At 41.6% G+C, this 17,465-nt stretch overlaps 1 protein-coding gene across 4 annotated transcripts in view; it reads left to right on the top strand.

The window, feature by feature from the left end:
* The window catches only part of LOC122405588 (M-phase inducer phosphatase-like), a 141,334-nt gene that overhangs the window by 47,345 nt on the left and 76,524 nt on the right, over nt 1–17,465 (top strand). For 3 of the 4 annotated variants that reach the window (XM_043410472.1, XM_043410473.1, XM_043410475.1), the window contains one exon: nt 1,337–1,376. The exons of the other annotated variant lie outside the window; for it this stretch is intronic. In XM_043410472.1, the coding sequence (XP_043266407.1) occupies nt 1,337–1,376 (40 nt within the window). The remainder of the gene's footprint in view (nt 1–1,336; nt 1,377–17,465) is intronic. 4 annotated transcript variants of the gene reach the window in all.

Below are 17,465 nucleotides of genomic sequence, written 5' to 3'. Positions count from 1 at the left end.
GGAAAACAGAGATACGAAAACGCGCAGCTGGTCGTGCGTATGTGATTCACATATGGGTGTACCGCTATCTCAAAAATATAGATATACTCGCTTAGGAGAGCGCGTGCTCACGTACCCGCACACTTTATTATCACCGCCCCGGCTCCACGGCTGTGCCGTCGCCCTCGACCCTTTTATCTCATTTTCCCTCTTCCCCTCGCCGCGGCTCTCTCTCCCATTCTCCTGCTATTTTTCCTCTGTACTTCGCCCAGAGTACGATGGCATTTTTCACCCTCGCATATCGAGTCGAGGGTGCCCCCGCCCCCTCCCCCAATTGAGGGGTTCGGCGTTCCGGTGCCCCCGCTTAACGTTCGCAAGGGTCGCGTCTACCGACGGTCAAGGGAGAAGAAGCATTAAGGGGCTGATCCGAGCCTGGTTCTGCGCTCTCGCAACTGTCACTCGAGATAGAATTACTACTATCGATGCTCTCTCCTCTCTCCATGGGAAAACAGCACTCGTGCTGTGCATACCCGTCACCAGATGCACGATATTTCATACTCGTCACGTGATTACTCCATTGAAACACCCGCAACGTGTATATTCGTTCCTGCGCCTGGCCGAATGCTCGAGGGCGATGAACCCGAGGTGTCTTTCGTATCACATATTTTTGGAGGATTGAAAAATGCTCTGGAGGGAGGCGTTTTTATGGGGGAATAGTTATCGCTTGCAGAATGGGCGACGATCGGCTCAATGCTTTTGTCGAAATCTTTGACACGCTCGGCTCTTTCGCGAGCACATTTTTTCTCGGGATGCTGGAGAACGAATCCAATGTTTTTCGCGAATTACAGTGACAGAAACTCCGCGATAGCATCGATTAATTTGGTAGTTTCATAGCTTCGAGATACTCGAAATTCGAGCACCCGATTAGGCGAAGCACTCAGCAAATTGTACTTTTATTATTATATTTTATTATCGAACGAAAGTGTACGCTCTCGAAAACCCACAACAATTGAACGAGCTTAATACGCAACCAAGTTTTTACTATCGCGATCGCTACATGCGGGCTCACTCTGCGTGTGTGGCATGTGTTCCCTGCGAGAGGAAGGGTGTGGCTGAAAGGCCGATAGATTGCGAGACGAGCCAGCGGCACACGTGGGAGCATCCCAGCAGTGTCGAAAATCTTCTCTCCCCCGAGTACGCAGGCCGAACTCTCGCGAGTGCAAAAATTTCGTAACGACTTTTCTCTTGTTACCGATACCTCGACGTACTTATGCTTCGCAATAAAAATCACTTTCTTTTCAGACGCGATGATGAAAGTACGTTTCTTTAAAAGTTTCTTTTTTGTGATTATTTGCAGATTTTGAGGCTGACGCTGACATCAGTGCTGACAATGATGGGTGAGTTAAAAATCTACTAATCTTCATTTTATCGAATTTACCATCCACCATTATTTTCTTCATTCCGATTTTGAATAAAATGATATCAATTGAACGTCGATACACTTCGAGCGTATATCGATGGGCTTCGACGCACAATTATTTCAGTGAAAGTTTAACTTTTAAGAAAATAATGCAAAAGTTAGTTAGGACAAGATAAAGATTGAACCGCAGCCCGCATCGTTTCACACTCGATGCTCAATCTTATCGCCAGAAGTGTCGAGAAACGAAGACGTTTCCTCTCCTAACAATTATAAGAGGTAGAAAAATACGTTATAAAGACGTTACTTTCCGAAACTCGAGCGTTTCTCACGTTAACAATGTTTTCCTTCGTCTTTCTTTATTATTTTTTCACTCTCATAATCCCCTTAGGAAGATTCCGATCGACGGATCGAAGGAATTCACGCAGGCGCGCGATACCAAACTCCCACGATTTGCCCCCTGAGAATTCATTGATCTTTCATTGAACGTTCGGCGCATGTGTGTATATCCGAGTACATTGTACTCGGGGTATCCGCACCCTCGTAAAAGACAGAGTCCATGAAAATCTTTGGCAATCCACCCCGGGGATGTTTCACCGGTTTTCATGCTGCCGCCGCACAAAACGCGGTTGTACCATAAACGGGGAATACGAAAGCGCGTGTGCATGCGTGAACAGTCAAGAGACAGGGTGGCCTATGTTCCTCCTCGTTCACTCAGCCTCGCCGTTGACCCATAAAGAGCCAAGAAAAAGCCCAGCATACAAACCCTCCAGCGAACCTCGGAAACGTCCGTTTGGTAAGAAAAAAAAAACGGAGACGAAAATTCTCTCGAATCTCTGTGGATCCTCAGGATCTCAGCTGACTGGCGCCATTCGTCGATGAACGAAGCTTCTGCGAAAGCAACTTGCCGGATCCCGCTGTACACCGCACCTTCCGCTCATTTTTCCCGATACTTTTCCAGGAAAGTTGTGCCCGTGCCACGAGGACAGGCTCGCGCATGAAAGCCCGTAAAGAAATATGAAAGAGCCGTGAAAGCCCGGGCGCATTGCAATTTTCGGTTGGTTGTTTTTTTCCTCTCCATTGGAGCGTCTCCGATGATGCTATTGGAGCTCTGTTTATATGCGTGTCGGTGTAAAAGGGCGCTGCTCTGTGTAAGGTGAGCCTTCAGCAGAAAAGCTACGGACTCGTCGTCGGCCCGGTGAATACGCCAGGACAGGCTTTTCCGCGGCCAAAAGAAATACGTCCCGACACTTTTTAAGATCCTCTCCGGAATCCAACGAAATGGACCGAAATACCACCACAGTACTTTTTCTCTCGCTCTTCTCTGCCCTTGTTCCCTCTGTTTCTTTCTCTACCTTTCGGAGTAAAGTGCAAATGTGCTTGGTACCGGATCTCGGAGAATCGGAATGAAGCCGCGGGACGGAGAGGGATGGATGCGAAGAAAAGAAGACAATTCTTAACCAATAACGTGTAGTTCCAGCTAAGATTTCTCAGCCCCCGAGAGTTCCCGTGAAGTCTCCACTCTTTTTCTCTCCGTCTACAGATCGGGAGACGCCGTACAGAGTTGACAAAACACCCTCACAGCGACAGGTTTGTTACTCGTCCAACACACACGCCACCTTCGTATGTTTAAGGATGTTGGGGCATTACAAAGAAAATTATGTCATCGCTTTTAAACCGATCGCATCTTATAAAGTTAAGTGTAAAATCAGTTTAATTTTCAGACAGTTTAGGAGCGTCGTTGCTGAGAAAAATCAATAACAATTTGGACCGAGAATAACATGAAACTTTATGAAAGTCAAGACACATTCAGTGATATCTCGGTTAAAAATGATGCTAAAAATATGAAATTTTTTGGGCAACATGAGCTAGGCTCGCTCAATAATGTCAATTTTTTCAGATTTATTAGGAGATTTGCTGAGATTATATCAATAATAATCTGTTTCCCGTGCAATTTTTTGAGGCTAGGATCGTCACCGTCCGTGCTTTCGACTGAGCTTTCACCAGTTTTGCGTCTTTTTTTTCCCAACTCTTCTTTAAAGTGTACGCAACATTGCCAAACTGTAAACTGGCCTAACTTTTGAAAGGTACAGGTCATAACTTTTGGGTAAAAAATGACTGTACGGCCTCAACTTCTTTAAGTGTGTGCTTCAGGTTGCACACTCACCGCCCGAAAAAGCTCGTGAATCTTCTTTTCGCCTTGAGGGTTGCTTCCCTTCCTTGCGCGCACTTGGTCCATTCGTCGCCCCACAACTGTCTTTCTCTTTTCCCTTTTTTGCCCGTCTCCTTTACTGGGCTGGAAGTTTGCTGGTCGCGACCTCCCTGCAAGTGGGTGGATTGTATGGCCAAGAACAAACCCATCGGCAATACCTTCTACGGCGAGTCGATCCAGACTCCTGAAGCTTGGTCGGGTCGTGCATGGTACGGCGCACCGTACATGCAGCGCTCCATTGTATCATGCTGCCGTATATTTCGGCCTCTTCGTTTTCGCTTTGTCTTTTTTTGCACCTTCATTCAACAATTAGCTCATTCGGGGTCGTTTCCCGTTTCAACTCACTCGGAAGAAACACTCCGGAATTCCTTCATGGAATCCCCGTCGGTGTGGACGGACTTTATGGGCAGGCTAACAGCCTCAATGTACTCGGAAAAAAATGAGGAAAACCAGCAATCGACCTTTCGTGCGATTCGTTTCTACTCGGGGTTCCAACAAACGACTCGTGGACGCAAGACAGCTCAGTTTTTTTTTCTGAAATACTCTTTCGATTGGACGCGCAGTGATGAGTCGAATACGCGGGGATCGTCGATGACACAGGGTCCTGAATTATCGGGCATTGCAGCTTGGAATCAAGACAGGAAAGAAAAGGGTGACGGATTCTCCCGCGATGTCGTTTTCTTTGGACCCGGAATGCGTGGATCTGCACCCAGAGCGCCAATCTCACGATCGTCACCGATACGCACAAATCTTCCTTCCCACTTTTCTTTCTTCCCGGCTTCCCACTGCCTCCGATCCTTTCTTTTCTCATTCCCGATAAAATTTCATTGAGGATTTATGCAGTGGGCGTTTCGCCGTCGAAACACGCACGTTTACTTGCAATGCGCACTCTCTCTTTTGCTCCCGAGTGTCCCTTCCTCGGGGAGAATATTTCTTTCTCTTTTTCTTTGCGAGAGCAGGTCCAACGGACTCGCGTTGTGGTCGAGGCTTTAAGGAGACAAAACGGGCATTTCTTTCGGCTCTGAAAGCCAGAGAGAGACGGCATCGAGCACCCACTCTCACGAATGAAAAACTAGAGACGGGGAAAAATCCGTTGTCGGGAGAAGCACCCGAGTACCGGGATACTTCTCGACCTCTTGCGGAAGTCTTTTGTCGAGCACACGCAGAACCTCGCCGCACTCTTTTGCTCTCTCACACCAGAGTCCCATGTATAGATTCCGCTCACAAAACGGACCCGACGATTATCATTCGTCTCGAATACTTTACACGATTTCCCCGTATTTTCACGTTCGATTTGACCGGCTATGATCTTGAATTGTGTCGGGAATTAGACACGCCTTCGATTCGCCACTTTTACGAGTTTCCCGCACATTTTTCCCTCGTATCTTCCCAGTCCTCGCGCCTTTTTAACTCTCTTTTCTGTGGAACCACATTCTTCGATCCATTCTCAAATAAGTCGTAGGGAAATCATTCAATTGTGTTCCTCACCTCATACAGTTCCTTCGAGTTATCTATTTTTCTCAAATCATTTTTCTTTACAGCTCGCTCCAAAGTATAACACTTCTGCACTGACAAAACTGCACACGCGTCATTTCCCTCAGCGGGAGCAAACATTTTTTTGTGCATACCGAAAGGCTCGACGCGATTGTTTTTTGACGTTTGACGTTTCAATCGACATTGCCTACACATTTATTGAAAGGCTGTGTCTAGTCATCCGGAAACCGCGCGAACAAGATTGTGTTTTATTAATACGAAAATATGTTATGGAAATGTCATATAAAAACAGCACTGCACTGCTGCTAATCCGGACGAATAACATTCGCTTATCCTTCCAGATGAAATCAATGCGAAGCCAAAAAATAATGTGACCAGACCGATGAAATGAGTCGTTTTCAGGTATGACGCTGAAGTTTGCGACGTCGGAGTCCAACGAAATGGTTTTAAAAAAGCCTCCAATAATTCGAGCAATTATCCAATTTCGTTCCCTGTCGAATTTGCAATTCGTAGTTTTTCAAGCTGCACCAACGATTCGTGAAATAAAAAATTGGTGAATTACAAACGTTTTTTTCGTCCATTTCGTTGGACTCGAAAGTTGCAAACTTCGGCGTCGTTTTTCAGGTTCATAGCAATCCAGATTTTCATATAAATTATCTTCGCTAATCTTGCTTTGCATGTTCTGAAAGAAACGTACTTTCGACCGGCTGTAAAGAAAAATAGTATACACCACCGCGCGCCTCAAATTTTCTGCCCTTGTGGTGTAATGTACTATTGAATATTACCTTTATAGACGAGCAGCATGTTATAAAAGTGGAAAAACTGAATGTCGTTTACTGCTATCGTTCCTCGTGATTGCAATATTTATAATTCTCCACAATATTTTCGTAATTTCGAGTGGAATCGTTTCTTTGACAGTCGTGGAATTGACACTCTACGGATCACACTTTTCCCGTGCCAATCGCAACATTGATGCATTTCGGATAATTTTTTTTTTTAATAATATTTACAGCACTGTTTCGTCGCTTTGTGTAAGAAACTTTTTCTGCAATGAAGCTGTCGTTGGTTCTTCGCGTTCGCCAACGCGGTGGTACGACGTTATTTCGCATTTTTGTTTGCAGAAATAGTGTACTCGTCGCTCCAAGTTGTCGCGTTGTTGTTGTTATTTCTCGCACTAAAATTCTTTTTTTTGTTCATTTTACGGTTATTTCGATGAATCTTGGGTAGACTTAAAAGGCTTTTATTGTTCTACCTTTTCCTTTGCGGTATTGAAATCAGTGTCTTCAAGGCTTTTACGAGCTTCACTAACGTCTCGAGAACTCCTTTGGTACCCCCATAAAAACTTAATAGCCTCAATGTTTTCCATGGACATTTAGCTTCCACTGTTCCATATTGCGGTCGCGAAACGCGTAGTCCAACTTGCAACGGTTTTGCTCGATTTTCCAACCTCGTAGGCGTCGGCTCCTCAAGATTTTTTCAATCTTTGTACAGTCAGAAGTTCTTCTTGAAACATCTGAAAAAATCGATTTCAAAATATGGTGCTGATATTAAAAACTTTTGTCAATATTCGGGCGATTCCAATTTTGAAGATGATCAACATTTTTATCACTTTTCAGCGATCAAATCTTTTAAACGATTCAAATATAATTTGTCAAGCTCTTAACGCCATATTTTACGCGAATTTTCAATTTTGTAAACTCAATTCTATTTCATTTTTGACCTTTTTTTCGCACCTATCGATTACGCAGCCTCAAGATTCGTTCGCTTGTACAGACGAGACACGCCTTTTCGAATTTGAGCCTTCTATTAGGTCCATTCTTTAGTCACGTTTAACGTTCTCCTCTCGCTCTACGGAATTGCCGATTAACCGTAGTCAAAAAGCCATCTCATCGTGGTTCCATCGATACCTGTCGATTTTTCATCCCGTCCTTCGGTCATAGGAATTTTTCTCGCTCTAATTCACCGTACAAAGCGGCGTAATATTTTCCATCTGACGATCCTCCATGTTTTCGAATATCAAATGAACTGAAAAATAGTTTTTACGAAGGTGTTTCAACAATTTCAATTGTTTTGTACAATTTTTCAGGAATTTATTCTTAATCGATCATTTAGTTGAGAAATTTGTTAATGTTTAAACTCGTGACAAGTACTGAGAGGGTTTTGTGCCTGCAGAAGTACCTCGAAGACTGGCGATAGGTAGAAATTCTGGCAAATTCTTTGTCCCTCGCTACTGGCCTTTTGTTCTTTTCGTATACTTGCATTTTCCAGAAAATTCTAAGGGTGGGGATCAAATGTTGGAATGACTAAAATTTCGAACAGCTAAAATCTCGAGTTTATAAACTTCGAATGATAATATATGGAGACAGATAGATTCGACTAGAGCTTTGAATGCCGAAAATAAATAAAGCAGAAGCTGCAAGGTTCGAAGCACGTTTACATTGAAAATAGAATGTAATAATCGCCCATAGGACGATGACTAAAATATCGATTTTTCGAAAATTCGACTATCACTCTGTCGATTCATAAATTACTACAGTCAGCGATACTTTGGAAATTCACAATTTTGAAAATATATAATAACGAAATACCAAACATCACTGAGGTTGAAATACTGAAACACCAAAAAGTCGAACGGTCAAAATAGCGAAACGTTAGAAAGTCGATCAATCAGAATAAAGAAATGCAGTGGAGCTCCAAATACACGCGTCTCACTCACTCGCTTACTCAGACCGGTGATCTCCAATTTTAAACATCGCCATTTTGACTTTCGCCTTTTCGAGCCATCGCTATTCTGCATATTTAAGTTTTATAGGCTCGAAAAATCCACTTTCGATTTTTTGCTACTCTATATTCTGGTCTGTCTGTAAAACAATTACTCTCCATTTTGAATTCGAAAATATGAACTTTTGACATTCGGAACTATTGAAATATATATTTTCGGCTAAACACGAACTCAAAGAAGGAATTTTTGATTAAACACACAATAATCTGCTGAATAGTCAATCGGGAATAAGAATTTCGAATTATGTATTTTTCTCAAAACTGATATCACAACTTAAAAAATTTCGAAATATCGACAGTTCTACAATTCAGTTATTCGACATATTGAACCCCACCCAATTCTAAGATTCTTTCTTCAAAAGACTGTCTGGAGTGCGAGTGCGAAGTTCTTCTTCAAAACCATGAACGATCGTCACAGGAAAAGTATCCGTTTAATTACGTTCAATTTGTTTGTTCTCGACGAGAAAGTACAAATTGAGTCACGAGACATCATTCTTAGTCGTCGTTGATTAGTTCATTGAGTTAATGACCTTTGACTGGGTGCAAAATGTGCATGATTTATTCAGCAAAGAACTTCTATAAACTTGTATGATCGACGGTGTAAGGCGACTGGAATATAAAATAAAAAGTGTCAAAAAACTACACTGAATTTTTTCAGTTCCGGAACTGTTTTTTCAAATGATTTGAAAAATCCACAAAACTTTAGTCTTTATTCTCTCGCTACAAAGCGCTCTTATGAGCCAATCGAGTAATCTCCCTTCATAATTTTCGCATGTGCGTATGGCGTATGGGCACGTAATATTCACGTAAACTACACGATATAACGAAGGGAAGTCGGAGCGTTGAGTTTTGTATGCTTACACGTTTTCTGACGACGTTATGATCGTTAAACCGACAGCAGCCTTTCGCTACTTACAGCTCAAGCGTCGTTACGCCACAAGTTCAATTTTTCAGTTATTCTGAATTTTTTAAATCTGACATCGAAATTGTAATCACCAATCCCGAACACCCCGAGTAACGAGTTTCAGGCCAATCGGATCGGTTTTTATAAAAGTCGTTCGTCCTACTGGACCCGCCATTTATAATTTTGAAAATTTTGAAAATCTGATTACGGATGCGTAATCAACCCAAAAACCTTCGAGTGCTCATTTTCACGAACCTAGCTCCACGTAATTTGATAATTTGCTAGTTTTTTGCAATTATTACCCCAAACATTAATTCATATTGTTATAATTAAAAAATTGCTATTAACTCATTGGACTATACATTTTTTATACCAATTAGAATAAATTTGTGGGTCATTGGCGTGTGGGAATGAAAAATATATTGTGACAAAATTATGAACGTTTGAATGCATAAAAGTGGTATCGAACGAAACCACTGGACCGAAAGGGTTGAGTATGGATCAGTCGACTAACCTCGCTTGGAATTTTCGAAATGATAATTCTTTGAAACAATGTGACCCATTGAGAAAAGGCTCTGCCGGTCTACGCAGAACGACGGCAAAAACGGGCTGGCAGAGCCTTTTTTTAATCGGTCAAACTGTGTCAAAGAATTTCGATTTCGAAATTTCTCTCGCACTCGCGCTTGCGATATACCGACTGATCCATCCTCTAAAAGCCGAAAAAATGAGACATTTTTATTTTCTTCGAAATGGGCAAATAAATGATCAAAAACGCAATGAACTGACTACTTTTATACTCTTATTTGTCTACGAGCAGATCAAAGATTTCTATAGTAGACAAAAGTCCCGTGACAAAACCGTAAATAATAGCGTCACCGAGTTATAAAAAACTCTCCATTTTAACTTTTTAAATGCTGACTCTGTTCGTCTTTACACCGAACCCAACGACACGTTTTCCTGTGAGAATTATGATTTCTTGAGACAGTTATGATTACTTGAGAAGTTGAAGTACGGTTTTCGTCGATGACGCAGCGAAGCGGGTCATGCGTCGATGGGCCCGAAGCCGAAGCATTGAGTTTAGACGAATGGCCGATAGAGCTGGCTAAAGGCCTTCGTCGTTCAGCACTGCCAAGGGGTTTTACGCGACGGCGTTCTCGACAGGCCACTTGCGCTCTGATTCTGTTCAACATCTTTAACGAAGTTCTCGAACGAATCAGTCACCAAAGGAATATAAGATTGATCCTACATCGTATTTTATTGTAGACCCAACATGTCACTATCAATTGTTATGATTCCGTTGAAAAAGATATTCACTGCAAGTTAAAATGAGTTGTCAAGAAATGGCTGAGTCGGGCGTGGCCTTTGTTCCTCATTCCCTAAAAAAGTGGGCATATACCAATTGAGAAAAGGCAGCGTTAAATTTCGTCGGTTTTTGGCACAGATAAAAAAGCATTGAGAATCGTCAGGGGATTGTTTTTCTTCAGAGAAAATTGCGGGCCGAACGGGGTTGACGAAGGTTCCGTTTCGCTCGTTTAACATTTCCTGAGGGGATTTAATATTGTTTTTTTTTGCGATGTCCTCGCGTGCCACCCGTTAACGTCCTCCGGTGAGCGGCACATTCATCTCGTCGTTGTAATTATCGGTATTGTTGCTCCTTGATCTCTGTCACATTGCCGAAGGGTTGTACAGCGAACCCTTCTTTCTTTTTTTTTTATCTGCCCTCGCTGCTACGCCTTCGGAACAGCGTGTCCTCGCATCCCTTGGACAGTTGTTACGGGTGACAAAAAATCAACCGTTTCTGGGGGGAAGAGGGGGGAGGTGAGAGGTTATGTGATATTGCACGCAAAATTATCGATCAGAAATAGTGACGAGGCAGCAGCTTCGTGAATGGCGATTCATTGGAAACGAATCCATCGCGGAAAGATCGTATTTTGAGAAAAAAAAAAAAACATTCGGCCGAATTGTTGTTGTGTTAAATTCATATTTTTGAAAAATAAGCTTCGTCCAATGGCTCTTTTACAAGGGAGTTCATCAGTTTTTAAGAAAAAGTGATACGACTGTTGAGAAAACAACATTCTCATTCAAATAATATGGAACGTCGAAGTTCCTTTTTTTCCAGGCTCGTAGAAATCGAATTTGCATCTTCTCGTCGATCAAGCTAAACGGCAGAAGGCAGCAAAACGTTCTTCTTCCAATGAAACTTTTCTTCGAATCGTTCATTGAAAAATAAGAATAAAAAAGAATAGAAATTGGAGGAAAAATGAAATTTCACACCTTGTCATGCCCGAATTTTCTCGGTTTTCATTCGATACATTCTTATTCGTATTTCGAGACGCGCGAGTCGTCAAAGGAAGGGATACCCGCTTCGTTTCCCTTGTATACTAATGAAATTACACGGATCGTGTATAATACCCTCGTGCCCCCGTCAAGGAAGTCCAAGAGACCTCATCGTTCGTCGTCAACCGGATGTGAGGCTACGGGTCAAACCCTTTTTCGTCCAGCCACGTATATATACGAATTTTACGTTGAGCAAATATATATACGACGACGATCGCTTATTCGTTGCGAGTCACTATTGCCATACAGTTGTACCACCGCCGGAGCTCGCCCTTGACGCTCGTTGACTCGTCGCACTTTAGCCGCAAAGTGACTTCGTGTCCAGCCCCACAAGTCCCAAACAATTATTCTCGCGGTGCATTTTTCGCGCCCACGTCCCTCTACAGTTGCTTGCACCTCCCATCGATGTCTCGAAACATTTCAATTTTTGTGGCTTAGCAGCCTTTTCTACCGACGACTACGATCCGCAAACTATTCACAAATTTTAATGAATGAAGACCGTGGAGAAGCGCTGCCTTCAGCCGGAAAAATCGAACCTTTCGATATCTGCTGGATGTATCAAAGTATATTTATTAATAAATCATTTCAATATTACTCAGGTCCATCAGGATGGTATAAAACTTTGGTAACAGGTCATGAAAATCGTTTCAACATTATTTTACATCGGGAATAATTCGAGGTTATTTCGACGAACGAATCTCTTCTAGGTTTCATTAATCCACTAGTTTTTTGTCGCTTGCGTCAAATCGCAGTTGAAAAATAGCTAAAAATACGTTCGAAATAGGGTATTACACCTTTTTTTGAAAACCGTTTTAAATTAATCCTGAGATCGTAATGAACCAATAGAATTTTAATTTTAATTTTACAAGACCGCATAAAGTGTCTTAAAAACTATTTTTTATTTATGATTTTGAATATTCGTGCAGAATAAATGCTAGCCGCCATGCTGTTTCGCTTTGTAACGTCACTCCGTTAGTAAACAATACGACTGCGAAAAACCAAGTAGCACGATTTGTGAAAATTATGAGTTGTAAAATGTATACAAGTTGAAAAAGGCCACAAAAATGGTGGGTTCATCGCCACCATCAACGCATTTATCATTGGTACCTTTGTACTTTTTGTTTTCACAAAGCCGTCTTCCAGGATGCGATTTTAATAAAATAAATGATAAAAGTCCACAAACGTGATAATAACTTTTAAAATTTCTAAATAAAACCAGAGCGCACGATAAAAATCTAGATTGTTTACTATCGAGTGACGTCACGTTGGAATCCAATACGGTGGATGGCATCTTAGACATTTGAAGGACAGATGAAAAAAGACGACTTTTAAAACTGACATGAGTTATAAAATTTACATTCCATCTTTATGAAAAAATGTTGACATTTCTCGTTTACTTTTTACGAAATCCACCATAAACATGCATTTCTGTATTTTTTCTTACACGGTGTAAAATGCCCTATTGCATCGAAGCTCAGCCGTTGTTACGAACATCGCGAAGGTTCTCGACCGAAGATTTAACGCCCGATAAAGAGCGAAAAGTGTAACGAATCTTCCTGAGAACAAATGAGCCCTAACGAGCGTGACGCAAGCTCACGAAACCGGTAAATATCCGTAAAAATGAGAAAAAACATCGATTTCTACAGATTCGCGTAAAAAAAAACCCTTTCAGTCGCGGCACGGTTATCATTTTCTACCCTTACGAAATATCGTTTTCACCCCTTACACACGAGGAAAAGCGTGAAAAAAAATTCGAAGGCTCATTCAACAGCAATGATGAGCCAAGAAAAGTGTGGCTAAATTCTCCATTTTTGTGTCGTTCAACCCCTTTCCTTTATCCACGCAGTAATTTAGTGGGCACTGCGTTCTCACCGTCCTTTTCATTTTCTCACAGTAACAGCAGCAGCAGCAGCAGCAGCAGCATTTAATATCCTTGAAATGTCGGAATCGAATTCGCAAGACGAACTTGAGAATAAAATAAGGGTGAGATCACGTCGAAATTTCCGGGAAACTGATGCGCAGGAATTTTCCTTTCGTCCTGGTCTTTACAGACATACACGCATGAAAAGTAGTGTATAGGAAATAGGCGCGCGTGTACTTAAAGGACTCGGCGAGTTCCCACGTGGTAGGTGGCGCGTATAAACGGCTTCGTATTTATTGTGGTGCTCGTGCGCGCGTTCTCATCGCGTTATAATACAAACACATCATTATGTACACACGCAGACGCTCTCGTATATCCACACATATTTTCCTTGTTATTCCGTGTGCGTCGTTGTCGTAAAGCTGTACCAATTGCCATGTGAAGCTCGGCACAAGCTAACGCCCGCTTTTTCTCTCACGTTTGTGTGCACGCTTTACGAGGCGGTGTGCACGCATGTGTGTGTGCCTCCTCAGGAATACCTTAATTTTCGATCGCTCGAGTGCCTGAAAAGATATAAGGGCCAGGTATTTATCCGGGCGGTTTAAAGTTTAAATACCTACGTCGAAATAAGCGGCGTGGGTGATGGAGAAAGGAGGAGAAAAATATGTAAAGATTGACAGAAACAGCGAAAGACGGGGAAGAAAAGAAACTGAATTACGTCGAGCTGGAGGAGAAAGAAAATGGGGGAAAATGTCGTACGCGCTGGTTCGAAGTGTCCGGAATGTTGACGAACAAAAAGATAAATAAATTTGGATTTTTATTTTCTATTTTTTAGTGTCAAAAGTCTAATGAGGATACGATTTTGTTTGTTGTCGAAGCGCGACGAGTTGTTTACCTTTTCGCTGAACGTAGCACGAGCTATTGCGAGTGAAAGTGGAAATTGGTAGAGTGTAGAAGGCCAAATGAATAAAGCTGCGTCAGGGAAATAAAGAGGAAGGAAGGGAGAGTGTTTCTGAACAATGAGGAGGAGACGCGCGTACTCGCATTTTTCTCCGGTCGACGTATATTTTTCACAGTAGTGGGTGCTCGAAGATAAAGAGAAAAAAGGAGAACAGCGGACGTGAAATATGCCGGTAAAGGGTAAAAAGGAAAAAACACGACGCAGCGAACAAAAAGTATGCAGGCAAAGGGCAAAAGGAGAAAAGGTATCACGGTGCGAGCGAGAAGAAGAGGGAATGAGATTTTGGACACGGATCTACAGATATATACGCGGATAGTTTTCCCACTCGTCGTTGTACGTTTGGTCCGTGCCACGGTGCGCGAGTGCACCCGAACCGAACGGACGGAGAATACAGGCAGAGAGAAAGAGGGCGATAGGCTTTCGGTTAAAGTCCATAGTAGTCGTTGGCGGCCTCGTTCGTTCATTCAAGAGTTTCGTTCATTCATCCAAATTCCACGGCGACGTGCTCGTCCTCTTTCTCTCTCTTGGTCCTGCGTTCAGCTCCTTGACAGTGCGCGCTTGAATTTACACTCGCCGATGTACATACGATTGACACTGGGCTCTGACCTGTGCTGCGTCCTTCCTTTTATTTTTTTACGGTTACATCTCGAAAGCATAAAAAAGGAAACGATCGTCGGTTACGTTTCAATGGACTGTTGAGTTTTCACGGCGTTTTTTTCTTCATGTTTGATACTCCGCTTACTCGGTTAATCTCCCGGCGGAAAATGGTCTCAATCCAATGACCGAGCAACATACCGAATTCTGAATGGAACTGTCGCAACATTTCTCTTTTTACGATCAAGCTATTTGCTCGTGGAATTTTTTTGTCGCCTCAAACGAACGCACGAATACGCCGGCGGAGTAGAGCCCACTGCGGCGACTCAGTTTTCTTCCGCTTCTTTGGAATCTTTCCACGCACGAATTCCACGATCTGCTTCACTCGATTTTTCATGTTTTTTAATTCATTCCCTTATTCTTACGCGCAATCGATCCACTGTGAAAGGTTTTATGAAATTCGTTCATCGTAACAGAAATTGGACTTGAACGTTACGAAATGTAAATCCAAAAATGTTTTTATGCTGGAGCGAATAGAAAAAATAAATCCAAACGCGATTTTTTTATTTATCGAATAAGCTTTGGATGATTGTAAAAGTAAATGGTCGTTCTGGGTTGATGCTTCACAACAATTCACTCCTAAGAAATATGATTCTTCATGAGAATATGGCCAGAATTTTTGCGCACGTTTTTAATTTCACTTTAAATTGATTTAATTTATTTTTAAAGGTGTCACGTTTATCTCAAACTTTTTAATTAGAATTCTTGTAAGAATTTTCAGAAAATGAAGCGATGTGCATGATTTTATTGGCCGGTTTTTTTTTATATGTTTCTTTTTTAACTTATTCACGGAGAGAATTAAATTTGAGAAATTTAATTCCTTTATCACTTTGTTGACGTGTGCAAATCACCGATTCGGTGTGTTACGGAATTCGGAAGCGAGCGATCGATACCTGCGTTGGGGCAAAGACATTTTACCGTGATGCACCGGTAAAATTTACTAAACATTTTGTAAATTCTAGCATACCTACCTTAAATTTCACCATCTGCAATATTTACTATTATAAAATTGAAAATTCCGCAAAACTCAACAGTGAATTTCACGCTAAATATTACCGTTCAACTCTCTCCGTGTTTCAACGACTTCTGTTGACAAAAACGAAACAAAAAACTACGCAGATATCCTAGCACAAATGTATTCTCAGATTAGTCGTTCATTTAATCACTAGACGTTCGTGCCAAGCTCACCACGAATGGACACGACGCTGAAGTTTCCAACGTTGGAGTCCAACGAAATGAACAAAAAAAAACGTTTGTAATTCACCAATTGTTTATTTCACGAATCGTTGGTGCAGCTTGAAAAACTACGAATCGCAAATTTGTCAGGGAACAAAATAGGAGAATTACTGGAATTATTGGAGAGTTTTTTTCGATCATTTCGTTGGACTCCGACGTTGGAAACTTCAGCGTCATGAATGGACGACAATAAAAATACGAATTTTAGCGTTCGTGGCCCCTCTATTCCCGCGGAGGCAAGACACATTTTTCGCAATTCTTGGTAAATTCGTACAAAAAGGATGGAAGTGTATATACACACTTACTTAGAGGATTGGCTGTTAGCAAAGAAGTTTGCCGACGTCAAAAATGGTGAGAGGTTTTAGCAGGTGACGTGAAAGGGTGCTATAGAGATCGTAGCGCGCTTTTGGTACGTGCTACTCGTTGAAAGATTTACCGGTCTAATGTATATATGTAGAGGCGAGAGTCTGTGGTATGTGTATATGGTTGTTTTGTAGCACGGGCGATAGAAAATGGTTTTTCCGTCAGCCGGATATACACGTACCTAGTCATGTATACAGGTACACACCACCTACGGGTTGGTACCATTGTCGGGTTTGTTCCTTTTCTCACCGTTCTTTCTACGTTAGTGGTTTTCGAGGTGTGTGGCACCAGGAAATAACCTTCTTTTTTTCACAACAAATTTCTCTGAGAATTCTCGACGGTGAGAACGATCGATTTATCGATTCTCGTCTACTTTTACCTTTCGGAAAATATTTCCATGTCAACTGTCTCTTTAGTTGCGAACCCTTAATCGCCTGGGTACGGGACCGTGAGAGAGAAATGTTCGATTGAAGGAAATATTTAATTCAACACGATGCGTGGGCAGCGTTGCGGGGCTGTAATCTCTGTTGAGCGAAAAAAAACGACGATTTTTCGAATTTCTTTTAATGAAATTTGCGATTGAGAAAATGAAATTTCGACTGGAATAAATAGTCGACGAAGTCTAGAGAAATGTGTAAATCCACTTTTTTCGACTGACATGATTTTTTATTGTTTGCACTCATTTCATTATCGAATCTGTTGCGAGCACGATCACTACTCAAAGTATTCAGCACGAATGTGCACAGAGATAATTAAATGATAATATTTAGCGTGAAATTCACTGTAAAATTTTCAATATTTTGCGGAATTTTCAGTTTTATACTAGTAAATATTGCAGATAGTGAAATTTAAGATTATTGCAGATACCAAAATTTACAAAATGTTTAGTGAATTTTACGACGCATCACGCTAAAATGTCTTTGCCCTGACGTGTAGGTATCGATCACTCTCGTTTCAGAATTTCGTAGCACACTCAAACGGTGATTTACACACTTCAACAAAGGGCTGAGCATATAAAAATAATGGGTAAATAGGCCGATGTATAGCGACAAGATAAACATTCGTACGGAAATTTTTCCAGTGCAGCGCGGTCAAATTCACGCTGACGTCAAAATTTACTAAATCCTCCGGTAAAATTTCCTACTGCGAATAATGAATATTATTTTTTTTTATAGGAAAATTTAATTTCTTTCCCATAATTTAAGAATTTCGTTGCGTCGACAGAATAATTTTGTTGACGTCCGACAAAATTTTAATTTTAATCTT

Source organism: Venturia canescens, chromosome 1 (assembly GCF_019457755.1).
Source record: "Venturia canescens isolate UGA chromosome 1, ASM1945775v1, whole genome shotgun sequence".
NCBI lineage: Eukaryota > Metazoa > Arthropoda > Insecta > Hymenoptera > Ichneumonidae > Venturia > Venturia canescens.
The sequence above is the reverse complement of the archived record's forward strand: the minus strand, read 5'-3'. Positions and strand labels throughout refer to the sequence as shown.